Source organism: Lithohypha guttulata, assembly GCF_036872675.1.
Source record: "Lithohypha guttulata strain CCFEE 5908 chromosome Unknown scaffold_3, whole genome shotgun sequence".
Taxonomy (NCBI): Eukaryota; Fungi; Ascomycota; class Eurotiomycetes; order Chaetothyriales; family Trichomeriaceae; genus Lithohypha; species Lithohypha guttulata.
The window spans coordinates 2153259-2180784 of record NW_027042752.1 but is presented as its reverse complement, the minus strand read 5'-3'; the positions used below and the strand labels follow the sequence as shown (position 1 = coordinate 2180784).

General features: G+C 49.3%; 12 protein-coding genes across 12 annotated transcripts; 3 read left to right on the top strand and 9 right to left on the bottom strand.

Annotated features, from left to right (window-relative positions):
- Positions 1-10: 10 nt before the first annotated feature.
- Positions 11-2205, bottom strand: LTR64_004580 (uncharacterized protein; the record flags this gene model as incomplete). The annotated part of the gene is made up of 2 exons (XM_064898925.1): positions 11-1906; positions 1960-2205. The coding sequence occupies 2 exons, from the start codon at positions 2203-2205 to the stop codon at positions 11-13; spliced, it is 2142 nt and encodes a 713-aa protein (XP_064754882.1).
- A 694-nt stretch (positions 2206-2899) lies between these two features.
- Positions 2900-4450, bottom strand: LTR64_004579 (uncharacterized protein; the record flags this gene model as incomplete). Its single annotated transcript, XM_064898924.1, has 1 exon — positions 2900-4450. The coding sequence occupies one exon, from the start codon at positions 4448-4450 to the stop codon at positions 2900-2902; it is 1551 nt and encodes a 516-aa protein (XP_064754881.1).
- Positions 4451-5007: 557 nt separating this feature from the next.
- LTR64_004578 (uncharacterized protein) lies at positions 5008-6229 on the bottom strand (the record flags this gene model as incomplete). Its single annotated transcript, XM_064898923.1, has 2 exons — positions 5008-5244; positions 5294-6229. 2 exons carry the CDS (start codon positions 6227-6229, stop codon positions 5008-5010), a joined length of 1173 nt encoding a protein of 390 aa, XP_064754880.1.
- A 1341-nt stretch (positions 6230-7570) lies between these two features.
- Positions 7571-9085, top strand: LTR64_004577 (uncharacterized protein; the record flags this gene model as incomplete). Its single annotated transcript, XM_064898922.1, has 1 exon — positions 7571-9085. One exon carries the CDS (start codon positions 7571-7573, stop codon positions 9083-9085), a length of 1515 nt encoding a protein of 504 aa, XP_064754879.1.
- Positions 9086-9446: 361 nt separating this feature from the next.
- Positions 9447-10025, bottom strand: BET1 (protein transport protein bet1; the record flags this gene model as incomplete). The annotated part of the gene is made up of 1 exon (XM_064898921.1): positions 9447-10025. The coding sequence occupies one exon, from the start codon at positions 10023-10025 to the stop codon at positions 9447-9449; it is 579 nt and encodes a 192-aa protein (XP_064754878.1).
- A 3806-nt stretch (positions 10026-13831) lies between these two features.
- Positions 13832-15179, top strand: FPS1_1 (glycerol channel; the record flags this gene model as incomplete). The annotated part of the gene is made up of 5 exons (XM_064898920.1): positions 13832-14069; positions 14192-14291; positions 14340-14694; positions 14749-14939; positions 14996-15179. The coding sequence occupies 5 exons, from the start codon at positions 13832-13834 to the stop codon at positions 15177-15179; spliced, it is 1068 nt and encodes a 355-aa protein (XP_064754877.1).
- Positions 15180-15715: 536 nt separating this feature from the next.
- Positions 15716-17068, bottom strand: SAC7_2 (GTPase activating protein (GAP) for Rho1p; the record flags this gene model as incomplete). Its single annotated transcript, XM_064898919.1, has 2 exons — positions 15716-16242; positions 16300-17068. The coding sequence occupies 2 exons, from the start codon at positions 17066-17068 to the stop codon at positions 15716-15718; spliced, it is 1296 nt and encodes a 431-aa protein (XP_064754876.1).
- Positions 17069-18380: 1312 nt separating this feature from the next.
- LTR64_004573 (uncharacterized protein) lies at positions 18381-19448 on the top strand (the record flags this gene model as incomplete). Its single annotated transcript, XM_064898918.1, has 2 exons — positions 18381-19294; positions 19352-19448. The coding sequence occupies 2 exons, from the start codon at positions 18381-18383 to the stop codon at positions 19446-19448; spliced, it is 1011 nt and encodes a 336-aa protein (XP_064754875.1).
- A 349-nt stretch (positions 19449-19797) lies between these two features.
- LTR64_004572 (uncharacterized protein) lies at positions 19798-20900 on the bottom strand (the record flags this gene model as incomplete). The annotated part of the gene is made up of 2 exons (XM_064898917.1): positions 19798-20609; positions 20660-20900. The coding sequence occupies 2 exons, from the start codon at positions 20898-20900 to the stop codon at positions 19798-19800; spliced, it is 1053 nt and encodes a 350-aa protein (XP_064754874.1).
- A 989-nt stretch (positions 20901-21889) lies between these two features.
- On the bottom strand, positions 21890-23879 carry ATP2 (atp2, beta subunit of the F1 sector of mitochondrial F1F0 ATP synthase; the record flags this gene model as incomplete). The annotated part of the gene is made up of 8 exons (XM_064898916.1): positions 21890-21916; positions 21967-22631; positions 22679-22937; positions 22986-23281; positions 23332-23374; positions 23430-23515; positions 23619-23794; positions 23869-23879. The coding sequence occupies 8 exons, from the start codon at positions 23877-23879 to the stop codon at positions 21890-21892; spliced, it is 1563 nt and encodes a 520-aa protein (XP_064754873.1).
- A 648-nt stretch (positions 23880-24527) lies between these two features.
- On the bottom strand, positions 24528-25295 carry cox5 (Cytochrome c oxidase subunit 5B, mitochondrial; the record flags this gene model as incomplete). Its single annotated transcript, XM_064898915.1, has 3 exons — positions 24528-24641; positions 24692-24885; positions 24977-25295. The coding sequence occupies 3 exons, from the start codon at positions 25293-25295 to the stop codon at positions 24528-24530; spliced, it is 627 nt and encodes a 208-aa protein (XP_064754872.1).
- Positions 25296-25842: 547 nt separating this feature from the next.
- Positions 25843-26511, bottom strand: LTR64_004569 (uncharacterized protein; the record flags this gene model as incomplete). The annotated part of the gene is made up of 4 exons (XM_064898914.1): positions 25843-26083; positions 26130-26378; positions 26450-26460; positions 26509-26511. 4 exons carry the CDS (start codon positions 26509-26511, stop codon positions 25843-25845), a joined length of 504 nt encoding a protein of 167 aa, XP_064754871.1.
- Between the last annotated feature and the right edge of the window lie 1015 nt (positions 26512-27526).

Below are 27526 nucleotides of genomic sequence, written 5' to 3'. Positions count from 1 at the left end.
ATGCAAATCGTTACAGTGCCGGCCAGCGCACTCTGAGACCATCGAGCCACCGATCGTACATACACGATTCCATCGCGGAGACATGAGGCAATACCCCACTACCTTCAATCAGCTTGTCTAATTGTTTCTCTTCGACATCCTTCGCAGACAGCTTTGGTGAGTAAACCTGGCTGCTCTCTCTGCTCATGACTTGCGTACTCTGCCGACGTCTGTGACTCTTGAGGTGAGGATTATTTTGAGCAAGCACGAGCTTGGTAGGCGATCCATTCCGTGTTTCGGAAACCTGCTTCGATCTTGGTGCTTTAGATGGTGTACGCTGGACGGTGCCGATATCTTCCTCCAGCTCGGAGTGTTGGGCCGCTGAGATGGCCGCCGGCTTTGGAAGCATATCCTTAAGCCTATCGTCAGCCTGCATTCTGCCGACTATACTTTTCATGATGTGATAGAGACCTTCTGGGTCCGCGGCTTCGAGGTCGGAGAATGCCTCAGCTACCCTGCTTACCGCTTCTCTTCGAGCTTGATCACCAGTCTCATTGAGCACATCTTGACATGACAATCCGACTACTTGTGAGTAAAGTGCTTTGCCAAGGCTGGCCTCCTTGCTTTCACTGTTGATCGTACTTGCTTGTGAAGAAAACCGAGACAGATTTGAAGAGGTAGAAACTGCCGAGTCTTGATCTATACTCATCGGGGTACTGGTGTATACGTCCTCATCTGTCGGCAAGGACTTCATCGACCAGGACTGGAGAGGATCTTCGTTCTCGGCATTGACAGTGGGCGACACTCGCCTGAATTGTCGGATAGTTGAGGGGCTATTGCCAAAAGACATGTTGATTCCAAGGGGTGGACGCTGCTGCTGCGTGCTGGATATACGTTTCTTGGTACTCGAACGACGAACGGACGAGTTGGCAGGGAACTGTTGGGACGACCTTCGTGTCGGTGTTTGGTCGATACTCATATCCTCCATCATCGTGGTGGCTTCACTGCACAAGCTCATCTCCGCTGAAGTCCGCTGACTCTTTCGTCTTCTCTGTGTGTACGATGCACTTGGTTGTCTGACAGGAGCAGCTCTTACAGTGTCGAACAGCCACTCGTCTGCCTGCTCAGCCTGCGGCACTCTCAGCTGTTTCAGTGTCTCAGCGTAGTATTTCAAGTTACGTTCTCCTCCCCTAGAGGATTCCCATTCCTGCTTCTTCTGTACGAGTTCTTGAAGACCTTCCACCCTGCCAGCGTGACGTACGAATCTGTGCTTGAGCATCTGTCGCGCGGTTGGACGATGGTCAGGGTCTTTTGTCAAGCACAAAGCGACGAAATCTCTGAAATCCTTCGACCACTGAGCTCCTTCTAATTTTGGTGCTGGCTGTTTGGGTATCTGGAAAAGGACTTTCATGGGATGAATATTAGCATGAGGTGGTTGACCATTAGCCAACTCCATAGCAGTGATGCCAAGCGACCAGACATCTGCCCTCGCATCGTGACCTTCCTGTTGAATGACTTCTGGGGCCATCCAGAATGGCGTGCCCACGAAAGTATTGCGCATGCTCTTCAACCCAGTCAATTGAGCAGCCACACCGAAGTCTGCAAGTTTAACTCTTCCATCCATACCAAGGAGAACATTCGCAGCTTTAATATCGCGGTGCAGTTTGCCCTCGCCATGTAGATAAGACAAGCCCAGCAAAAGTTCTCGACAGATGATAGCGATATGTGATTCGTGAAGGTGGTGAGGAGGCGGTTTCAATAAGTCAGCACATGATCCTCCTCCTAAGTATTCCATCACGATCCACAACGTCTGCTTGCGCAAAAAGGCCGACTTGTATTTAGTAATATGAGTTGAGGCACAGGAGCTGAGGACGGCGAGCTCGGAGAGGATGTCGCTAAGGTCTTCTTCCGATGATTCCAGGTCGACCTATTTTCTCTGTGTCAGTGTATATGTTCTGCACGAAGTCAGGACTTACTGACATGTTTCACAGCAACAATCTCGCCCGTAGACTTCTCAATGGCTTTGTAGACTACTCCGAACGAGCCACTGCCCAGCTCCTCGAGCATCTGATACTTTGCAGCCAGCTGCTCTCCATCGGTATCGTCGCTGTGGATCTGAAAAGGTGATGATGGCTCATGAGTCGTATAGATAGGACCGTCGCTAGCAGCCCGTCGTAGAGGCGGTTTTGGCTCGAATCTCGACTGTGGAGGGAGAAGTGTTGCCATCTTATCGGCTGCCTATATCACAAGACGACGCCTTCTGAGTGATATTGTATGTATGCTATAATCCCATGTTAAGCTGAGGATATTTGTCTTCCACCAGTAATGTGAAATAGGATGTCAGTACATTAATGTCGAGGCTGCGTTGCGAAGCAGTAAAAGACACTGTGCAATGACTTCATCCGATGTTTATCATAGCAACGGCGCTAGAACCTTCGTACCTTCCTCCTATGGGAAAACTGTAACACATGGCTACTCCACCATAGTACTTTAGCTTCAGGGGTGAGCTCCACTAAACATGATCCAGACATTTAGCTACCTACAACTTGGGGATCTGACAGATGGCTCTTTCCGAGAAGTCCAATGAGAAAAGCAGCTGTGTCTGCTCGTGATCTTCCCTGCATCGGGACCTTGCCGTGCTTGCATTGAAACACTAAATGTGGAGATTCAAGGCATCTGAGTCTACTTGGTACACACCAGTGCTGCTGCTAAACGAGATCTCCAGCAATGGCTTCACGTAGTCAGTAAGGAGCTCATTGTCGACCAGACGACCGCACTACCGCACCACAGGTCGTGCTGATCGCAGACTGAGGTTTTACTGCATCGTCAACAATTGCAATTGAGCTACGCGAGGCAAGGAAGCAAGTGTTGTAAGAAGTGATGAATATCTCCTACAAATCATATTGAAAAGAAGACTCCTCTACCGCCCCGCAAGACTGGCCGTTGAGTTGTCTCTTTTCTGTGGTAGAGGCTCAACCAGACTTTCCTCTTCCATTTCTCCGTCCTCGCTCGAGCTGCGTATCACGACGTGGTTCGTACCATGCCTTGGTGCACTAGGCGAATCCACAGGCCAATTGTCCCAAGCCTCATCGTCTTCGTTGACGTCCATTAAGTCAGCGAGAAGACTAGGTGGACATTGAGAATCCGTACTCGACTTGGATTCGTGCTTCTCTTCCTTGGAGGATTTCTGCTCTCTAGATGCTTTCTGCTGCGCTTGCCTTTGCGCTTGGGGTGTTTCGAGACCGAACTCCTTCCAAAAATTGTCCTTGTCTCCTTTGAGCTCATCCGAATTCTTGCTCTTTTTCTTAGTTTGCTTATTACGCGCATCGTCCACAACAAGCTTTTTATTCGACCTGGTGCGTGGGACTGCTCCTCTGTGGTCTGAAGGTGGACCATTCACAGGCTCATCTCCCACAGTGGCCTGCCGGATGTCCTCGACGAAAGTCCAAAATCCTTGGTTGATACCATCGTAGACCTCCCTGCCCTGCTTGATGAAGACATCAGTTCCTGGGGGCAGTGATTTTCTGCTAGCTTGTGCCAAATCCTTGTATGTCTTGCCAAAGTTCAGTTGTGCTGCACCAGTAGCAGAGCTGGCAATCAATTCTTGGAGAGTAGGTTGTCGCGATATGGAGGGCCGTGATAGCCTCTTGACATCCTCCCGGCCCTGCTCCAAATCTTGATCGGCGAAAGTGCTCTCTGTCTTGGATTTGTGCTTGGACTTGGTAACGTTTGAACCATTCTCGTTGTCCACAGTAGGCGCATGGCTCTGTAATAAACTCAGAGTCCTCGTATGTCTTCCAGCAAGCACTTTCCTTTTCCCGCCATTCGGGAGTGATCCCTCCATCCCAGCTTCTTTCAGCGCTAGATCCCGAATCTTCTTCTCGCGAGCTGCTTCGCGTCTTCTGACACGTTCGGCATCCTCTTCACTGTTCGCATGTGCAGTCTTAGGTGAAACAGGTCCAAGCTTAACCGACTTACTTCGCAGTTCTGCATGTTTCTTTTTCGCCTCGAACGTCGCCCACTGCTTCTTCAAGCTCAACAAGTTACTCTCAGCTTTCTGAAGCTCTTCCTTCAATTCCATGACTCGTCGCTCTTGACCAGCAATGAGGGTCAGAAAGTCTGGACCATCTGCTGCCTCAAGTATCTCATCGGGCGAAGGTATAGGCTGCCCCGAAATAGGTGTGCCATTTCTATACGGCGACATTGCTGATGGTGACTGGCCATATGAGGAAAGCGAGCCATTTGAGGGCAGAGGTGTATCGTGTGTAGCAGGAACCAGAATCGGAAAATTCAAAGATAGCTTTTTCGAATGTTTATGTCTGTGACTGAAACCTGGTGATGGATTGTGGATTGTGGTTGAGCGCTGTAGAATTGCAGGTCGTTGTAAGTCATCGATGCGGTCATGGTCTGAAGGTGCAGCAGCAAGTTGCACTCTCTGCGTCTCAATAACGGTGGCCGTCGCGGTGGTCATGATCGTCGTCCTTAGAAAAGAATGGAAGAAAGTCGGTGTATTCGTTGACTTCAGTTTATCATAATCATGGCAATCGCAAACCCGCGTAGAAGGAAGAAAACCAACCCAAAGCACTCGCGGATAGGCAAACCAACGCTCAGACCAACTGCATGACAAAACTCAACATGCAAACAACGCACGGGGAGGTGGCTATAAAGCCAGCGCTCGAGTGAACGCCCAGAATTCGACTTCAGCCTCTTTAATTTCACGTGTCCTTGTGAACCTTGCAGGCCAAACCCCCCCATTTCCCCTGGCAATGCTGCAAGGTCCCTGGCTTTATCTGCCACTAAAATCACTTTCCGCTGCAGCCACTCTTCTTGGGCCACATCGAGCGACGGATCAGAAACCCGACATCAATCGTAGATTAACACATATCTCGTGGTCTTACTCGAGTACGGAAAATACAGCTCAAAACCTATTAGAGATCGTGCAGAGTAGTGTACTCAAATGTATGAAATGATTTTGGAAAACAGTCGCTATTCGTTAATGCTTGTATAAATGCCTGACTTCCAAGTAATCTACAACACTATCCAAAAACTCAACCCTACAATAGAGCCAATAATGGCAATCGTCAAAATAGCAGCCCCAGCTCGATCAGCTGTGGTGATGGGGTTCTTCTTGAACTCATCCTCGGGATTATGTGGAGCATCAAGTCCAGCCCCGGGGTCGCTCTTCGAGGTGCCTCCAGTCGCGGCGGTCAGGGGTGCCATATCTGATGTGATCTGTGTTGCGCCAATCACGGCTAACGCGCACATCTAAGAACATTAGTGGTTGATTTTAGATCTGAGGGATGAAACAACTTACTTGCTGGCCAACACCTTTCGTACCATCCCAGGCACTTGAATACCATTGTCTTCCGCACTGGCGTCCATTGTCACCCCCAATACATTGCCTTGCTGCAGCTTGTGCGCTGGCTTGCAGTTTCGGCATGACTATATCGTGTGTGTACGGTGCCAACAGTGTTGTGACAGCCATCCATCTTGATAGATAAGCTTTGAAACTGCTCTGATCATTGTTGCAATTCTTCTGATCCTCGCATAACATTTCCGTCATGATGTTTCCACCATATTCAGCTGGGAAGAACAAGAAAGCCGCCCCATCGATAATGCTGTCAACACGGGCCTTCCACTTCGGATCGCCGTTGGTCATGTTATACATCATAGCACAACCCATCAAATTGATACCGTAATTGTAAGACCAGACATAATGTTCAACCTCAGTACAGTTTCCGTTCGCATCGGTGTTATCCCAGATGTACAGATGGCTATCTTGGACCTGGAACAGCAGAGACTCCTCCATCCAGGTGTAAACTTTGTCTGCCCAGTCGGCATATGTTTGGTTACCAGTATACCTGGCCAGGCGGGCGGAAAGCTGGAAGAACCCACCGTTGGAAACAGTATTCTTCAAGTTATACCCAGCATTGAAGGAATAGACTTGCCATCTGAAACCGCCTCCACAGGTTGCGGTCTCCCATAAAGGAACCTGAAAATTCCACACAGCTTGAGCGAGCGCAAGCCACGATGGAAAATCGGCCTCGTCAACATCGGGAATGCCAGCTTCAACCGCCTCCATGGCAGCGAAGCCCCAGAAATCCTGGTCATCAACACCCATATTTTTCGACTGGTTCGGTGGATTATAATTCATGTCGGGTCCGATTTGATGTTTCAACGCCTCGATAACTGTTGGCTGGTAGCTGTCGTCGCCAGTGTACTGCCAGTAATTGATTAAGGCACCCCACATCGCGCCTGCCTGCCACCAGTAGTAACACGCTGGATCTGAACAAGGACCTGGTAGTATACCAGGTGTTTGTCCTGTCAAATTTCCAGAGTAATATGTCATCATGTCGTAAGCAATAGTCGACGCTGCTGATCTGACTGAGTCTTGACTGGTAACCTGGAGTTCCAAAGCGGTTGTCATCGAGAACAGGCCGGCCAACGGCAACAGATTCTTCAAGGACGACCACATTTTGCTCTATGTGGCCCGGCTCTTCCCAAAATTGTTTGAATTGGTCTCAAGAGAGACAGCGGCAACAAAAGGCCACTCAAATGCAAATGGTACAAATCAATGTTGTGTGTGAATGGACGTTGTTGTTTAGGTCTTTTCGGTGAAGGCTCGTGGTTGAGGGTGGCTGCAATTGAGCAGCTGGAGGCAAATTAGGTCGCACGTCGGAAAATAGGTACGCGATTGAGCGAACGATAGTGGTTGGGTTCGTGTTGCTCTTCCAAAAGATCGTAGCTGGGATCGGTGTCAAGCACGAGAGACTGTGTAGCGCACTTGGTACAGAAGTTGTCGGATCAAACGAGGGTTGCGAGACGTGCCTCGAGGTCCGAAGTGATCAAAGAGAAACCGCAGACAAGCCTGGCAGTCACTCTCGAAGAACGATGACAGGTCGACCGTGCCCCAAGCCACGCCATCCCTGGGCTGCAGTGCTGGGCGGAGTGGACTTTTCACCTGTAGAGAGCCAATGATGCTCGAATCCTACCATGTTGCGACCCCAGACTCAGGGGCCCTAGTGGCTGGGCATTTCTAGGCATGGGCTGAGTTTAGCAGCAATCCGCAAGTTGCCGCTCGTCACGCATTTCATAGGTTCGATATCAGCAAACCTCGAGCTCGAGCATCACAAACTCCAAACTCCGTCGTTGTGGTTATGGTATTGTGGTAACGATATTGTGATAAGAGTTCGCTAGCTATGCAGCATGTGTGGTATTTCAAAGATATCATCGTTGCAGAAACAAATGCAGAAGAAAGGAAGATGGATGCAATAATTCATGAGCACGCTATGGGAGTGCACTGTACCAGTCTAAAGAATGACGTTAGAGTTGTGATTGCACTACCACCCTACCTTTATTTACATAGCAACAAACCCCTCAGTCGAGACTAAACACCAATGAATTCGGCTCTTGGCCGGTGTATTCTGCTATCAACACCGAACACAATCGTGTCAGTGTTGGCAGTGGCAGCAGCGCTTTAGTCTCGCGACCTATGCGACCTGGATTTGAGGACGTATCAAAGTTCCAAGAGTACGAGACGATATTCACGCATCGAAATAGACGCGAGAACCGTATAGCGCACGCCATAACAATGCTAACCACTTCACTGCCGTTGTTGCCTCCTCCAGCGTCTTCATTGCTTCCCCCTCTGAACAGTCATCCCTTTTCAGATGCGTCCCATACACATGATGGACAAAACTCACTTCAATCGCAGCAACGACGAACTCGCAGTCACCCACATGCTTCACACCCCAGAAGTCAGCTTGCAATTCTCACCCACGATGAGCGCCTCCTCTCACAGAGAAAACTGGCGATACAAATGTATGGCTACTCATGGTTGAAACCGGCAGGATGTGCTAAGACTATGCTTGGTCGACGCGAAGAAGAGCTTGAACGAGAAGAAGTTGAGCGACAGCTGAGAGAAGCTGAGCTACAGGAACAAACTCAGGCGCAGGCCGAGGAGGCACACAGAGCCGCACAGCTAGACGAACAGCGAGCTCGAGAAGCACGAGGTGAAGACGTTGGCGAAGAAGGTGAACGTGATCTTGACGAGGAAGTGCCTGATATGGATGCTACTGACGAGTTTGGGGATGAGGGCAGCATCGAGGACGAGGACGAAGAGGATGGTGACGTTGATCTAGACAATGATGTTCCTGAAGGGGACAGTGGCTGGGTCTACGACACGACTCGAGATCCTGATACTGAATCCGAAGACGAGCAACCAATATCGTCACAGTTACGACCACCTCCACAATCCAGACATTCTAACCATCTACATACGCAGCAATCTCCCAGCCAGGATCATGCAACAGCTAATAGTCTGTATGAAGTTCACGAGTACACACGAGATTTCTATGATGATATGCCAAACATGGACGAGGAGGCTCCAGATCTCGATGATGATGTGCCAGACGCTGACGCCGATGGGGGCTGGGAGCATACCGATACTGAGATGGAGGAAAGCGACATGGATATCAGCATAGTGCCTCCAGGCGTAGTAGCACACCATACGTCCATGCCACCCCCACAGTCGAACATGAGCCAGCGTTTACATCGTCAGAATTTTCAGCAGAGTACTGCTAGCATGGAAAGTGACATCGGCTCCAGCATGCGCAGAACATCAGGCAACGTGCCTCTTTCAATGCCACCACCAGCTCGACCAGCGGCAGCGAGCCGGAATCCATTACAGGCTCATCATTCCCCTCCAAACTTCACTCCAGACCAAGCAGGAAGCGATTTTAGCGTTAGTGCACTCATCAGCACTGGCAACACAGACCAAAGCGCGAATCGAGGAAATTTAGTCCAACAGGCCTGGCTTGACCCAGCCAGTGCCCGACGAAATCTGTTCGGGGTCAATAGGAATGCTCCTGCACAGCCTATAGTGTCGTCGAGCAGGGGGATGTCGTCGCATCCACAGCCTCAAGCGTCGCAGAGAGTGGGAGGTGAAGCACTAAGACAAGTCAGTAGTGGAGGCTTGTTTACGCCCTCGCCACAACAACAGAATGAGCAGAGACAGCAGCGTGGTGTATCTTTCAACGATGAGTCTCAGAGCAGGACGAGGAGTGGAAGGGTTATCAGCAGAGTTCGTGGAGGCAGGGCTGCCTAGGTCTATGTTCTGCATAAGTATGGCTGCAGCACTTTTACATTCGGTTATAACCTTGCTGCTGCACGACCTGACCAACAACAAACGAACGTGAAATCTTTGCTGCTACTCGTGCGTAATATCAAGCCGCAATTGTTTTCTTGGCCGTAGTCCTCGCAGTTCGCTTGTATACAGTTTTGGGTCAAATTTTTACTACCACGCGTTATAGACCTCGTCCTGCCTGTGTTCATACACGACCAATAACTCATATCAGGTTCTTAGATTGTACACATGAAACGTACAGCGCTCCTGCCCAGTTCGTAATGCCCCAACGCCATGCTAGTAGACCTCACACAAACACTCTTGCCTGCGTTGCAGCTACACCTCAAAACAACCACACGTAAAAGAAGATCAACCAGACAGCCACGAAAAAGCCCAACCACACCTTCCACCCTACGCCTGTTCTTTCAGCCATCCTCAACATCCGCCTCATCGTTCCTTTTAATCTAACACTGGTGTTCTCAAAGGAATCGTTGATCGTCTGAGCCAGTGAACTGCTCTCCCGTATCTCGTCGCCAATTGCTATTGTCAATTGTTTCAGCTGCGACACCTTCGAGGAAAGAATACTGGTCTCATTGTCGTTTTGTGCTTCGAGATGGTCGAGCACTGCAGTGGAAGTATATGCATTGTTCTTGCGCTTCGACGAGTCGGACGTCGAGTTATCGTTCTGTGCTGGCTGAAAGGGCGAGGATGAGAACTGGTTCGGACTAGAGGCGTAGGGCTGTGATTGAGGCGGCTGTTGCTGAGAGTAGTAAGGTGAGGCGGAACGATTTGGGTCTGAGTAAGCGTATGACGGGCGATTTTGCGATGAGCTCGACGACGGCCGCGAGCCTGGGTAGTCTGCGAAAAGGCCAGATGCCGCCGCGCCTGGACGCCGATTCAGTGAGGAGTATCGGTTGGCCATGTTGTACAGTGTTGACGGAGTGGTAGAGATGACTGCTATGGTTGCATGGCTGGTTGAGACAGGCTGTCACCAAGGGTAAAGGAAACCAACACCGGAAGAGAGACGAACGACTATTGACGGATATCTAAAGTTGCTACTCTATCTGTTTCCACTGCTGCAATTCTTTGTGCTATATCGAGGCCTGGCACCTGTGATCATGTAGACGACCGTAGGCATGGCAGGAGATGGTACGGAAGACTTTAAGGACTAACGGCGTCATTACTCTACGTATATGGCAGGGGCGTTGGCACTGTTCGCGTTTCTGAGGAAGTCGCCCGGTTCTGTCGCTGTTCGGTATCAGGTTGAGCCTTGTCAATGGTTTCACACGCCCACGAATATGCCCGCAATGGCACCGCTGCTTGAACGTTTACTCTATACGATTACACGAGCAGAATAAGCGTGTTGGCTGAAAGCTCGAGCAGGATCCATGTCAAAATACCTGCCAGGGCTTGGATTCGTCTATTCGAGCAACAACAATGGTTTGACTGATAGCGAAGTCGCACAGCCTTGTCCTTGTTCAGGCGAAACAACTCTCGGGCTCAACATAATCACGTGCTTTGTCTTCATTGTTGTATGACCACAGGAAGTGTTGATTGAAGTGTCCAACGAACCTCGTACTGAAAATACTCAATCGAGAACAAACTGGGCCAAACGACACAGCGCAACGATTCCAGAAGTGCATAGTTGGTCCCGGCATCACAGCAGGCCACAACGATATCAATCTCTGCGTTCATCGGGGTGCGAAGCAAGGGCGTATTGATAAATCTGTAAGTTGAGCCGCCGCCTGCAAGACAGAGCATCGAGAGGCTTGCATCGGTAGACTGTCTTCGATGGTACACAAATAGTCAAATTACGCCATGCCCAGCATACTCCTTGCTCTTGGACACTGACGGCGATCAACTTACTATACATGGAATATAATTTGCGGCTGTGCAACGTCAACATTGCCTGCGATTGGCGATGAGAGGTGTCTCGAGATCGTGTCACCAACCTGCGATAGGGTGTTTAGCTCTTTCGCCAACCTCCGAAGCCCACATCTGTGTGACCTACGATATGAGTGCAATCGATCTGTACTCTGTCAGGACATGTCCAGAAGAAGCACCTCCATGCACGGCAGATCTTCCGAGGAGCCAGTACCAGAACAAGAGGACATATCCCAGATCCCGACTCCTAAGAATGTCGAAATGGTGGGAAGAATAAGTCAGACGACCTGCAAATTCTAGAAAGAGGACTGGGGCCTCAAAAATCTCGACTTGAAGAGCAATCTAGCAGTACGAGAAACAGTTGTTGTGGAGTGATCACAGTTCTAGCTACGACTGGATCGAGCACATGTTCTAAGGATGTTAGCGCTCGCTTCAATCGACACCATCTTAATTCGAACTTTACACATTGACACGAACACGTCAACTTTGTGGGTAGGCCAAATGCAGATCACTGCCACTTGCGCTACAGAAGAGTTCGATCTCGCCTGTGTAGCCTGAATATTTCAGAACCGCCACAATGGAGAATCGCGATCCAGAGTTCGAGCGTCAGACACTGCCATACCATGCAACTGCATCGGTCAGGTTTAATCACATGGGTCACAAATGTCCCATGGAGAACAGATCTTGGACGTATTGACGAGACTGATTGCCACTCGTGGGTTGCAGAAGTTGTACTGTATGCCAGTATACTATGATCTGAGCGTCACGGCGTTCCTCTCTGATCCTGAAGATGTTCACAATTCTTATATCGCCTGTCAAGTAGGTCAATCTCACCTTGTGTCGGTCCAGCCCTGGACTGACAGAAATCCAACACCGCAACGACTATATCGTGGCGCTCGGTGTACGGGAATCCGAGATCTCCATTGTGAAAAAGGGGCAATGTCGTGGCGCGGTCAAGTTGATCGAGTGTGTACAATACAGATAGCCGCGAATGACAACGACTTTCCGCCCAATATTTCGTTGATGGTTGGCACCTTCTATCTCACCACGGCTGCCATTTCGTCGGCGTCCGACCCAAGGCTCGACTGATGAATAGTCCTGAAGAATAATGGTTAAGCTTGGCAAGACGAATAACAGTCAGCATATTCTCGGTAATGCTTCGGTCTTCTTTACCGAAACCTGTCGGTCGAGGTTTCCGCTGCAGCCGCACTAAGAGCAACAGCGACCCAGGAATGAGCCTTATCAGCACGTGGTAATGAGAAGCGTTTGCTTCAGCCGGATCGTGTAGCTTTGTTTTCCAGGTGATTCGGTATGCGGCATGCCTTGCTTCCTATTCCCATCGGACAATCAACACCTCATTTCGGTGTTCAGTGGCCTGACTCCGCCGAATACAATTTGTACCGGCTAGCTATAACTCAGCGACTAAATTCTGCTCTCAATCCTCAGCAAAACTATTGTACCGTTGGCTTGGTACATCTTGCTCTCGAAGTGACACTTAGTAGTATTTCCGAGACAAGTCTCGAGTATTTACACTCACGTATAACTTGGTGTGGTGTACCACTCGTTCGGAGCTAAAGCAATCACAAAGCTTGAGACTGGTACCCCTGCTTGCTCCGCGTCCTGGCTACTACTCAATGCAGCACTAATACCAACGCTTGACATGCAGGTTATGTTAAAGACGCATCGGCTCAAATACCTTGACTGAACGATCGCCATCGTAATAACAATTGAGAACCCCGACCACTTACTCCTCAACGTTGCACGGCGAATCATCTAGGCTGCATAACACGCTGTATTGTATTGGGCTTGGCCAATCTCTTGATGCTTCTCGAAATCGACTCTTTAGCTTCTTCTCTCTGAAAATGCGGGGTTAGCGTGGAGTTTGTTTGCCTCGTATGGCCAGGATTCATTCATTCTTTGCATTGGTGCAGGGTGACCCCGAAGGAGAGATTCACAGTATTCGTACTGATTTAAGAGCCTTGTTCAAATTTTGAGATCATTGAATTATCGTGCCAGACAAATGTCTACTCCGTGCAACGCCGTTTGTGGCAGAGGTACCACGTTACCTCCGGAATGGAACCGCATCCTAGCGCTGTTCATTGCGTCAAACCTTGTCGATTCGAAGATTTCCAGCCACCGAGCCACCTTTCCACACGCGGTAACACGACAAGACAAAGTCAACGTGTCATTCGCTCAGGGAGCATTTAGCTCGTCAGCCTGTAGATTCTATTCGTTCTTCCCTCGAACTCTTTCCGCTCGGATCAGCCTCGGCTTCACAATCACGAGCGCTGGAGTTCCTCTTCACCGGCTCCTCGTGGCAATTGTTAGCGCTATCGCGATCACCGAACCATGCACCGAATGCACCGAAAACACCATTCACTGCTTAAGCTTTAGACGTGTGTAACTGGTGAGCAAGGAATGGTCACGTTATGCTAGCCTAGGTGCTTCTGCTTTGGACCTCAGGCAAGACTCCAGATTGCGGTCCTCCGCAACAATTCTGGAGTCTGGAGAGTCCACGGTCCATCAGTTATGCATGAAAACCACATCTGGAAACTGCTGCTTGTGCGGGAGCTACTTCAGACTCTTTTATGCATTGCTAGTGGCGTGCCTTGGCACCTGGACCACCATGTTTTGAGTCGATTGTGGTCATCTAGCAGGGGCTTTATGCACCATCCTGGCTTGTACTCCATTGACCTTTTCAATATGTCAATTCGAGAGGCGGACAATAAAAACCCGCTGCCCTCCCCTCACAAGGTAGATTGATTCCTCATCCACGAGTTTCGACCTGTACACACTCTATTCATTGACTGCCATATAAACGAACACGGCATACATTTCAGCTACATGGCCGAATTGAAGAGTGCTTCTCCATCCTCAACACCCCCAGCGACCCATGCTGAACATATGGATATCTCGGGAAGAGATTATAGAGCAACATCTGTAGCTGGTCTACCAGCTCTCGAGGAGCATGGTGTTGGTATCGACCACAAAATCCCACAAGACGATGCCATCCAAGCGCAGCCAGATCTAGCATGGAGCAGAATACGACACTACCTGCGCGAGCCTCTCGCAGAATTCTTTGGTTAGTGATCTCGCATCCGTATCAGCCGCCAAGCTTGGTTCCTTGCGAAAACCGCTTTGACAATCACAACCCACACCATTTCATAAAGAGATCTATAGTGTCGATACTTACCAATCCATCAGGCACCTTCATCCTTATCATGTTCGGTGACGGTGTTGTGGCGCAAGTCGTCCTCTCAGGTGGTGCAAATGGTGAATACCAGTCAATTACGTGGGGTTGGGGGTATGTACCGCACCCTCTCAAGACTGTTTGATATACTAACCTCCACAGTCTCGGTGTTATGCTAGGTGTCTACACAGCCGGTATCTCCGGAGCCCATCTCAATCCAGCCGTCACATTTGCAAACTGCGTATTCCGAAAATTCCCATGGCGAAAATTCTTCCCATACATGATTGCACAGATACTAGGAGCTATGGTTGCTTCTGCAGTCGTGTATGCCAACTACAAGTCTGCAATCGATGTTTTTGAGGGAGGAAGATCGTTCAGAACAGTACCAGGATACTCTGAGACTGCTACAGCTGGTATCTTCTGCACCTACCCTGCACCCTTCATGACCAAGACTGGTCAATTCTTCTCTGAGTTTATCGCTTCGGCTATGCTCATGTTCTTGATCTATGCTCTCAAGGTATGCCTGACAATCACTATATAACCTCACTCAAAAAGACTGACATCGACACAGGACGACGGAAACATTGGTGCAGGACCACTTACACCTCTCGGTCTATTCTTCATCATCTTTGGCATTGGTGCATGCTTCGGCTGGGAAACCGGCTACGCCATCAACCTTGCCCGAGACTTTGGCCCAAGACTCGTCAGCTACATGCTCGGCTACGGTCATGAAGTCTGGTCTGCTGGCAACTACTACTTCTGGTAAGAACCAAACCCCTAGTCCATCATTTAATTGTTTTACTAACCATGCTCAACAGGGTCCCAATGGTTGCACCATTCTTCGGATGCACATTCGGCGGCTGGCTCTACGATATGTTCTTGTGGACTGGTGAATCACCAATCAACACCCCAGGTGCTGGCTTGTACAGACTGGCACAGCCAAAGAGATCAGTATGGTCGAACACATACCAGGAGAGACGTGGACAGATCACACATGCATAAACGATTTGATGTTGATGAAAGAGAACACATGATGCAACGAAATTGAGTGCCTCAGAGTCCAGGCCTCACATATCCCAGCGGATGAGAACCAGGCCAGCAACAGCTTTCACGAAGTGACGATCACGATATAGGAAGCCAGACTCATTCACATTGTCTGATGAACATATCTGGAAGATCCAGATCGTTTTCAGAGGACAATAATATCGCTGAAGTAGTGAAGAAGAGACATATATGTTTGCTGCTCGAGTATTCTTCAATGCTAGTAAAATTCAAACCCACAAATTATAAATGCTAGAGAACTCGTCTGTGTCCCACACACTGCTTGTAGTGTCATAGAGATTGCTGACTCATCCACACCAATCTTCAAGTGCTCATGATCTGGTGAAGCAGAGGTGATGGGATGTGTCTGGCAGGCACAAGGGTTTTACCGCTATACCTGCCATTCTCGGGGCTCCAGTGCTTTAGCCAGGGAATAATTATTGCGTAGAGCTGCCTTCTCACAAGGCAGGCGCCTTTTGCGAGTCATCGTCACCAGACTAGCCGATCAGAAAGTGGTCTTGCCAATTGACCAGAAAGCTACCCACATCTGCAGCGAGTTTATGCTCCGCTTCGTCCATCTTTTCTGGAGGTGCAGATATCAGTGACGGCTGGAAACATACCACTAAGCGGTCTGCAGTCATCCGATTGTGATCGGACTTGCTCGCAAAAACAGCTAGAAGATCAAGTAGGTAAAGTAAGAGCTGTCTGTGAAGCGAAGGAAGTAGTCTCACGAGGCCCTGGTAGATTTTCAGTACTTCTTTATGCTTCCCAGAGTCAACATTGAGATTCGGCGATATAGCGAGTTGTCTTAAGGGTTCAGTGAACCTCGTATAGAACGCAAAAGGTACTATTGGCTCCGGTAGTGACTTGAGGTATCGAAGCATGATCGTAGCTGCATCAAAGACTGTGTATCCGGTCCAGTCTAATCCTTTACCATATCGGGGTAATAGTCCGAACGCTGTGTACAACCTTTGCACTCTCAGGGCGTTGCCGTTGTGGGCGAAGACTTCCGGAACATCGATCCCTGTCACAAATTGATCAGTAATCTCTTGGCATGTAGATGCGAACTTGTTCGACATACCTTTCTCTTTGAGATAAACGCATACTTTTGCAACGATGATTGGTATATAGCCGTAAATAAATGCTTCACCCTGCTCGTTGGTGAGAGATATTGCAACATTAGCATGCCTTATGCTCTCAGCGAGCCTAACATCAAATATATGCTGCTCAGGTTCTGCAGATATTGCAAGTGGTGAAGTCAGAGACTGATCTGTCTTGTTAATGGATTTCCACCAATCCTTAACCCTCCGATGTGAGCTTGATGAGACATTCTCTGGACGTGTCAGATCAGAGGACGGTAGAGTACTGAGGTCTTCCGTCCGCGGCGGCTCAAAGTTATAGATGTTTTTGTCATTCAGATCCACTTCATAGACTGGCAAAGCCAAAATCGCAATATTTGACGTTTCTGATAGGCTGATTCCAGACAACATAGACCATGTGGCAGTCCTACCAGCAGAAGTAGCAACTGAGAGTGCGTCCGTATTGTTGCGCGCCGCGTTGCGGTATGCTCGAGAATTCATTAGCAGTTCCTCGAAAGCAAATCCTCGGGTATTGCGCTTTGCAAGATTAGGGTCTGAAGGTATGGGCGGACCAGGATCTGTACTCAAAGGTTGGTCGATTCCAGCTCCGTAAGGAGAACTGCCAGATATTGCCGAAGAGTTCCAATATACAGCGCCTGGAAGGGTCATCGCGAGCTGAGCCTGACTTTGTGTCATGCCGACATTTGACATGTCAAAGGCTAGCATACGTTGCGCAAGGATTGTGTTCTGTTTGAGCAGCAACTCCGCCATATTGCAGAGATGGTCGACCTTATCGTCAGCATCATCCTGCTTTTGACTAAACACTCGTTTAGCTCAACTTCTAACACGACTTGAACTACTCACCACGTCAAGATCGTCAGCATGAGAGTGAGTGACGACTTATGTGTGTCCAGGCGAGCTAGCAGCTGCTTCAGCTCAGTCGTCTTCGTAGTCCAGCGAAGTCTGTCGAGTAAGCCCATTGTGGCATCACTCTGTAAAGCTTCGATGAAGAGCTTCAGCTCGTCAAAGGTAGTAATGCAACTAGCTAATGTTGCAGCAACCTGATCCACCATGATTAAGGCTCGCCTTGACCTTGATGCTTGCTTGGTACCGTTGGTACAAAGACAGCTGTTGAAGTACATTGCGAACATCATCTACTTCGCTGCGTATTCTCTTACACTCTTGAGGTGCGTGTCGCGCTTCGCTGATGATATTAGTCAGAATCAGAGAGATTTGAGCTGCAGCTGTCAGTAAGCCGACTACACCTGCAGCAACACTCAGCAGATCTGACATATTGCCCCTGTCCTGCCATGTGTCATGCAAAATCTAGAAGAGAACGACAAGGCAACAGCTGGGCCGAGCAGAGGTCGTGGCCTCGTTTGTTGGAAGCATTGTATGCATTAGAAACTACTTTTCAATTCTTGCACCGCGAGATTGCGATGCCCTCCCAACATAGGCAACGAGCGAGAGGCAAAGATCGCCATGGTTGAGAAGCAGGTTGTAGATGTTGGGGGGACATCGTGATAGTACAAAGAAAGAGAAGGGTCGATGGGTCAAATACCAAACTCGATCAGTGAACTTGAGTAGGTACGACACGAACAGCCCCACCTTTCGTAACTACAGCACACGTATGTTGTCTTTACAGTATTACTCCGTACCGATATTGCTCTGTCTTCCAGGGCTTTCCTCTTGAGCCGGATACTGCTCTTGCTACTTCACTAGCAACGACTATATTGCAGCTATGCCTACAACATCATGTTGTCGACGCGTGACGATCGGTCTTTAAGGTCGACTTAATCAATCTCATGGATGCTTGGTATTGAATCAATTGCGGAAAGCATCAGAGGAATTTAGATAATCTTCCAGGTGCGGACAGGTTGAAAACAATAGTGCGGCGCGTCTCCAAGATCGGACCATCAGCTTGTCTTCTGCTGTTCATACCTACTTACTTGTTATGTGCTTTAACGACTAGTTTGCACTCCTCTAGGAAATACCACTAAAAGGTGACGAGGCTCTTAAACCAACTAGCATTCTGCCGCATTTTTACTGGACTCCGTAGGTAGCTGGACAGCCTTGAAACAGTATGTCGGGGTTAGGTGGTCTCAACAAAACTCCAGGTGGTATCGTTATCAGTGTTGTTCAGTCGCAATTACTAGATGTGGCAACACCTGCTGATCTGAAGCAAGCGGTAGAGCATGTATGCTCTCTCGTCCGTCGGACCAAGCGTGCCTATCCAGCAACTGACTTCGTTGTCTTTCCTGAATATTGCTGCCATGGCTTATCGATGCGTACAGATCCAGCCATAATGTGCTCGCTAGACGGGCCAGAAGTCAAAAGCTTCAAAGACGTGTGCAGGGAGGAGAAGGTATGGGGCTGCTTCAGCATTATGGAGAAGAACGACTTATCACTATCGAGTCCTTGGAACTCTGGCATTACTATCAACGACAAAGGCGAGCTTATAAACTATTATCGTAAGATGCATCCTTGGATTCCAGTCGAGCCGTGGTATCCAGGTAACCAAGGCGTCTCGACTTTTACTGGGCCAGGAGGTGTCAAGATGAGCTTAATCATATGTCACGATGGCATGTTCCCAGAAATGGCTCGTGAAGCCGCCTACCAAGGCGCTGAGGTTCTCCTGAGGACAGCAGGCTACACTCCACCTATTCGACAATCGTGGGAGCTTACAAACAGAACGAACGCCTTCACGAATCTGATGTATACGGTAAGTGTCGCGCTAGCAGGAACAGACGGGACATTCAAGAGTATGGGTGCAGCCATGGCTGTAAATCCAGAAGGTGATGTGCTGATGTCTGGAAACGACTGCCCTGATGAGATTTTTGCCTGTGAGTTACAAGTGGAAGAGGTAAGGAGACGGAGACGCCACTGGGGTGTGGAAAACAACCTGTACCAATTTGGACATCGTGGGTATGTCGCTGTGATGGGTGGAGCAAGCGATTGTCCATATACATATATGAGGGATCTTATGACTGGCAAATGGTGTGTCACCCATCTCTGTCAATTCGTCCCTACAGTATGCTAATGTTGTCTCAACAGGCAAACAGCTGAAGATGCACAAGTCGAGGTCAAGGATGGCAGGAGTTGTGGATGGGAGGTACCAAAGCAAGCTTTCGAGAACGAGTTCAAGTCATGACTGGAATACGTCCAGCTCTCCGTCGATGTGCGACTACGTTGGAATGGGCTTTCTGGACATATACAAGCTTTAAGGGATCTAGCCGAGATCTTCGTTCATGCTCTCAGCAGTACTGTTTCACGTGTTCACATGCTACAAGACGATGGACGATACCGACGGCCACATTCAAAAATTATTGCCTTGACAGTCACTGGTACTCTTGATGACATAAAAAGCCGTGGTATTATGCCTCAGTGGAATATAGCAAAGGTTATAAAATTCTAGCTGCTAGCTCATACTATATAGGACTATTTGAAACAACGCTTGCTAATACATCAGAACTAGAAACGCTCGATAGAATAGATCATGCTCATCTCCTAAGCACAGCACCGCCACTACGCCTTCGTGGCTGGAACTCAGACTTCTTTGAATGTGCGATCGCAGCACTTTTGATGAAACTGCCATTAGCCAAGGCTGCTGTACCTGCAGCTCCTGCAGCCCTCGGTGGCCCGCCCGGTCTCACCTCTGTCCCATTACCACCAGCACCACGACCTAGTTTCCCATCATCCTGGAATACCTGCAAAGTATTCACAGCCCAGTAAGCCTCAATAAACGCTGCCGGGTTCTTACTAACATACTCCTCACACGTCGGCGCCAACGACGCACAACTACTCTGCTTCCACGTGTTTCCTGCCCAGTCCCCACAAAAAGTTGTATCAAACACTATACTGAGGTTCTTGAAGTACTGATCCATATCGAAGTCACCAGTGAACATACTCGTCGGTGGGCCCCAGTTCTCGCTCGGCGAGGGTGACGCAGGGGCAACATCGGAGGGAAAGGAGCCGCGAGGGAAGAACCAGATCTTGATGAAGGAGCTGGTCCATTCTGTCGCGTAAACGCCACCGCCGTTGGTGTTGAAGTCGGCTCCGAATGTGAGGCTCGTGTTGTCGGCGATAGCGCAGCCTGCATTCCTGGACTGGTCGGGTGCATTGACATCGCAGTTTGAGGTGAGGACTTTGCCGGTGAAGAGGCGGGATTGCTGTGATGGGGTCTTGCCGTTGCTGCCGTCCTTGCCTGGATGTGTGTGGTGGCTACTCTTGGAGATACTCGCGCCAGCGCTCGTATGTAGAGTCATCTGATTGGAGGTTTGATCGTTGACACCTTCTACTATATCGATTTCGCCTGAGAATATTAGCATGAAATTGTTACAGTGGTTCCGAGAAGTAGCATACCATTGTTAGGCCAGTCCTCCCCAACCATCCAGAAAGCAGGCCACGTACCACACACAGATCCAGGCATGTGGACAATATCTGCAATCACAAGCGCATGCTGGTAGCTCTTCATACTCTGCACTCGGACGCTACTTCTTCCCTGAGGTGTCTCACTCGTGGTGTCCACACCCATATATACCGCCTTCGTCGCATTCCCACCATCCATAAAGCCTGCTAAACCAGTAGCATTGGCTTGGCTCATCGACTGGTACTTGACATGCCCATTCGTCGGATCGGCATCTGTAAAGAATGAAAATGATTTAAAGAATTCCTCGCCCGAATAATCATCTGCCAGGATGTACGCGCTCTGCGCATACTGAAAACAAAGAGATAGAATGCCGGCCGGCAGCAATAAATGTGAAGAGAGTGATTTGTGCATATTGAACATCAATAGTACACGAAATAAACGAATGGAAGTGGAAGAGGTAGGTAAAAGTGGTGAACAATCAGGAACAGACAGTGCGTGGAGGTAGTGGTGGTGACAAATGCTGAATTTTCGGCGTTGGTAGGCGAATATATGGTTGCTGGCTCAACCAGAGACACGCAATACCTTCACTCTGACTAAGAGCAGCTTTGATCATGGTAGGCTATAGCAATGCCACGACGTTTCAATGCATTGAAATAAGCATCACAAATACTCCGTCCTTTTCGAGTCTCACCCAAGCATCACGCTCCTTACCTGTAGACATACAGTGTTTGTCACGACATCCGGTGGCTGCGACTTAAGCTTGAATACCACTAAAAGGAACACGGACGTTCTTGACCATATGGCAGAGAACTAGCAGATGTTCGACTCAAGTGGCGGAGCCAATGGTAGGTTGTGATTCAGCGATTTATGAAACAAGAAGATCTGAAACGAGACGCGCTGAAATGAGGAATGCGTAGCCACGTGCGTGGCAGGTCGGCCGACATGGCTCAGACGGTTCGTTTCGATACAGCATGCTGACTCAGAACTCGAAGCTTGCAAACAAACTCGACAATCGGTCAAGCGTAAAACAGGGTGACCAGCGCCTCAAGAGTTCGGAGAAATGATTCATGTACACAAGGCTCTTCTACAACGCGTGCCCATCCATCGCGAGAAGCATTTTATAGCATACAAAAGGAAGATCCCTGCTACTGCAGGCATTTTGCAGCATATTGAATATCTGCCGCGAACGCGAATCGGCCAGCCTGTTTATATCAGGACTACAATCACGACTTCTCGAGCTCGGCCAAGATCTGTCGAGTAAGTTAGCAATGTTACATCCCGTGTCACATGTTGAACGTACCTTTTCACCCTTGGCTCTTGCGCTCTCGAAGTCACCGACCATGTAGAAAGCACCTTCTGGTAGATCATCACCCTCTCCTTGCATGATCTGCTGGAAAGACTTGATGGTGTCCTTGACATCGACGAGCTTGCCCTCGATACCAGTGAAAACTTGAGCGACTGTGAAAGGTTGGCTCAAGAAACGCTGTAGCTTTCGGGCTCGCTCGACAGTAAGCTTGTCAGCTTCTGACAACTCGTCCATACCCAAAATGGCAATGATGTCCTGTAGCGACTTGTACTCTTGCAACATCTGTTGTACACGGGTGGCAGTGTCGTAGTGTTCCTGACCGACGACACGAGGATCAAGGATACGAGACTTGGAATCAAGAGGATCCACAGCTGGGTAGATACCAAGTTCGGAAATACCTCGAGACAACACAGTTGTGGCGTCCAAGTGAGCAAAGGTGGTGGCGGGAGCAGGATCAGTCAGATCGTCAGCTGGGACGTAGACAGCCTGTACGGATGTGATGGACCCCTTCTGAGTGGTGGTAATTCTTTCCTGCATGACACCCATGTCGACGGCAAGAGTTGGTTGGTAACCGACGGCAGATGGAATACGACCTAGCAGGGCGGATACTTCGGAACCGGCTTGGGTGAATCGGAAAATGTTGTCAATGAACAGTAGCACTATCGAAGGTCAGTAGTTGCTTAGCGAAAAAACTGAGGTATCTTACCGTCCTGTCCTTCCTCGTCACGGAAATATTCAGCAACGGTCAAACCAGTCAAGGCGACACGAGCACGAGCTCCAGGAGGCTCGTTCATCTGGCCGAACACCAGAGCGACCTTGGAGTCACCATCGAGCTGAATGACAGAGGTCTCCTGCATTTCATGGTATAAATCGTTACCCTCACGAGTTCGCTCACCGACACCAGTGAAGACAGAGTAACCACCGTGAGCCTTGGCGATGTTGTTGATCAGTTCCTGAATAAACACCTGATAGGTTATTAGCTTGTGAACCCTCTAATGAGCCGCCCAACTCACAGTCTTGCCGACACCAGCACCACCGAAGAGACCAATCTTTCCGCCACGGGCATATGGGGCTAGCAGGTCTACGACCTTGATACCAGTGACCAGAATTTCAGCAGATGTAGATTGTTCGACGAATTCAGGAGCCTCGGCGTGGATGGGAGCATATTTGGTGGCCTTGATAGGACCTCGTTCATCGATAGGGTCACCAGTAACGTTCATGATACGACCAAGAGTACCTGGACCGACTGGAATCTTAATGGGAGAACCAGTATCTGTGCACTTTGAACCACGGACCAGACCCTCGGTACCTGTAATGGTTAGTCGATGCTAAACCATGGTGGCCATTTTCTAAACGTACCGTCCATGGCAATGCATCGTACTGTATTTTCACCCAAATGTTGCTTGTCAGTGTCAGTAGATGTACTTTCTTTCTTGCTTCATGCTGTTTAGACGTACAGCGACTTCCAATACGAGTTTGTTGTCTCCGTTCTGGGTAGTTAGAGCGTTCAGGATCGAAGGTAGTGTCTCGGTATCGAACTTGACTGTAAGAGAACCTCATCAGCTCTGTTTTTCTTGGGTTTCATAGCTCTATGTAGAAGTATAAAGCTCCGGGTACTCCCTGGGAGCGGCGAGGGGTTCTCTTACCGTCGACGACGGCACCAATGACCTGATGAATCTTGCCATCTCCAACACCACTGCTGGCGTCTGTGCTGGCGAATCTCGTGCTCAATGCTGGTAGAGCTTGTGTTCGGAGAGGCTCGAATGCGCGTCGAGTAGCTGTTGGTCGGAGAGCAGACCTGCCCAAGGCGCGGGCGATGCCGCTACAATTCCATCGTCAGCACCTGCATTGGTCGTCCAAAAGAGCTTCGAAGGTCGTCAGAAGCTGTGTACTCACTGCTTGAACATGGTTGCGGATATATTGAGACGGTATATGAAGAGCGGAGATGGGTACTTGACTGGCAAGGAGGAAGGTCGAAGCTATGAAGTTTCGAAAGGTGCGATTCGGAACGGAAGCTAACGAGTCACGTGGAATCTCCCAATCACATTCTGGTGGGTCTTGAAAGTCACAGCATCATTCATAGAAATTATGGCCGAAGCATCCAAACGAGTACGATCACTCGTCGCAAAAATATAGTACTTGTTTCTATGATAGAGAACTCGATTAGACTTCACGACGAGTTAGGTGTTTCGCAAGGAGACCTTTCATGCTATTCACAATCGATCAATGAAGCAAAGCCCGACACAATATCATAGCTATTCAAAAAGTCAAGACAGTAGCTGAAATGAGTGCTCGGGGTCGTGGGCATTTTCAAAGCCGGGAGTATTACACTAGACAGCAGTTCTTTGGGGAAATTGCTGAGCCACCCACGACACCAACACAGACTCAGTATCAATATCTTGCCTTCTATTGCACCATCAATAAGATTCAGGTTCTGTACATGTGCTATCGAATTTGCAATGCCAAAGAAGACATCTCGTATGTGAACCCAGGAGCACGCCCTATAGCAGAAAGTTTGTGGTAAAAGTAGGATCTTCGAGACGTTCTGAAGTCGTCTATTCCTCCTCTTCGATCTTGACACCAAGGGCTTTCGCAGATTTGCTTTGCACGTAACCCTTGCCAGAATACCCTTCACTGCTGATACCATAGATAGGGTTGACTCTCTCTTCCTAAGAAGCGTTAGACTGTGTCCATCATGCATGTCGTGCTTAAGGCTCACCTTGAGGTACTCATTGGTTGCTTCTTGCCACTCTTTAGTCATAGTTCGTGGTGGTGGACGTGCGAAAGACTGAACACCGAGGAATAGTATCGCGGAAACAGCCACACCAATTCCAGTATATAGCCAAATCCTTGGCCATTCGCCTGGGGGTGATTCAGCGCGGGGTCCGTGAGGTCCAAATGCAATCCACCAAGCTGCAAAGATTCATATTAGCGATCAAGGTCAGATGTCAATACCGTGCCATAGCACGACTGCACGTCATTCATAACGTAGATTCAAGCATACCAGCTTTCTTTTCTTGCAGCGTCATCTCATTCCAGTTGACCTTCATCCTATCTCGCAGCTGCATCCATAGCTCAGCCTGTTCCTGTGGTGGCATGCCCTCCCATCTCTTCTCGATACCAGCCAGGGTTGGGTTGGATATCGCGTGAGCTGATCTCGTCGATTGTCGAGATTGACTTGTAACAGGCGGCTGGTGGCTGGCAGCGAACGTGGGCGCAAGAGCTCTTGCTGATGTCTGGAAGGAGCGTTGTGATGCTCGAGTGCACGACCGCGCAGCTATCGAGGAGCCGGCCAGACGGGGGTTTAAGGAGGGGAGAATCATGTTGCTTGGTTGCTCAGTGGTGGTCTCAGTTCATGTGTAGCTGGATCGTGTTCGACCTTGACAGGTCGTAGACGCTTTGCAGGTCACGGAGCGTCGAGTTGTTGGTTGCGAAGTGTCAAAGTCTCGTGTTCGGGGTCAGAAGTCTCGCAGGAAGAGCTCGAAACTAGCTTGGCAGGCGCTAGTCTCCACTACGGTTCTTCGGAAAGAAAGGACGCGCAGCTATTTGAGTGGTGTGATGATAGCGTCAGAAACATGTAATCGTAAGAAACCATATCGACGGTCGATCGCAGACTACAGCAATATGCAGGTTGAGAACTCTGATGAATATGTGTATGTAAGTCCAGATCGCTCAAGAAGTGATTGTACGCTCATATCCGTAGCACGTTTGAACGCTTTTCATTCTTTTCCGCTGTCGCGAGTGTGGTGCGTTGCAGTCGAGCTCATGTCCACAACTTATCTGAAAACCCTGCTCGCGTGCTTCATCGCAGTAGGTGACCATATAGGTCTTCCGGACGTAAATAGTCATGCTTCAGACAAATCAAATGACCTAAACCGTGCCCTTCCCCTTACTTGCCTCCTTGAGCAGATCGGCCCATTCGAGTTCGCCAGAGTCGTTTGCTTGCCAGTTCATTGCGATACCATTCAAAGCGTTCTTGAGGGTTTCTCGAGAGCTAGCGTAGACCATGCGAGACTGCGATTCGTTAGCTAGGATCAAGCATGTGAGGAATGTGCTAACCTTGACACCAGTATTGTCCTGGTCAATGTAGGTAATAAATGTGATCTTGGACCTGTGCTTGTTCAGTATAATAACAGCATACCACGTAATTGTCTCACCTCTTGCCCTCACCACCTTCTAATTCGAAGCCGACATCGTAGATGGCATACGAGGGTCTCGATTTGCCATTCTTCTCCTTCTTGCTGATGAGCTTCTCTCTGAACACATCGTAGTCTGCATCATTGCCGACTTCGTCCACTACAATCTCTTTCTGGTCATCTGAAATCTTGTAGATAATGTATTTGGGACCCCCACGACCTAGTTTCAGTTCGTTGAATGTAGAGACACACTCTGGGTTGACTGAAAGACTGCGATGAATATGTTAGGCTGGCCTTTTCTAGACCTCAAGTTGGATTTGTGCTCTTCGCGGTGTGCTTACCCTGAGACAGGCTAGCGACGATCAGTATGGACAGCAGATATGTTTTCGTGATTTCGTACCATGATTTCGGGATGTGTTGTATTGAGATGTTGTCAAATGTTGAGCAAAAGAGGCAGAGTGTGTGCAGACCTCAGATTTCGGGGACAGAGGAATGCGGTCAGGCGTGTGAACTGATATTGGAAGGCGACCGGAAATGAACAGGACCGTGAGTTCAGGCAACAAGAAATGGAGAGTGTCAATCAGTAAAGATTTGCGAGTGTGCACTCGTCAATGTGACAGACACAGCACTGTTGGTGTTTATGGTGGGGCATCAAGAAACGCCGGCCAACGTGGGCGCAAGCCCTGAAGCTTCGGCATGCGGCGGCGCAGTGTGACCGCTAACGTCATTGCAGGCGGGTGCCTCAGTCGAAAATACCTACACATTCACTTCTAGAGCCCATTCGCTCAGAGCCCGTCATCTGCTTTCCGAGAATCTGATCCATACTCTCATACGTAAAAAGCCTCCAGCTGGAGTTGACAACAACGACACGTCAATGATTACGTAGTCCATGCCCGTGGATGCTTGGACCAAGCTCAGCAGGTTATGCCGCTGCCTAAACATGGCGAGCTTCAGTATGAAGACAGAAGTTCTACCTTCTCTCGGAGTAAGGTAGCACTAAGTTGACCTTGACTGCCTCTAGAGCGGTTCTCGGGACCCTCGCCCACGGTCGACCCTCGAGACGGCAGGTCTTTCTGCCAAGGTTCGCTCATCGTTAAAGGCTGCACAATCAGCCTGGCCATGACAAAGGCATGCTCAGTGAAAGTCGAAAATTCCCATGATCTGCTGTAAAGGACTTCAAATGGAAACTGACGCTGTGTGACATATCTTACAACACATACACTATACACTTGTTGAGGATGTCTCGCTATTGCATGCGACGATCGTGCTGCTATCAGATTCTGAAGCCCTGGAGAGATGCAGGACGTTAGTGATGAAGGTTCCTCTAGCTTCGGAGTATGTACGAGTCCACGAGTTAACAGGATGTAACAGCAGGTGAGCTGTTACTTGGAGTACGACCGAGCTGACTTGCCCTTCAC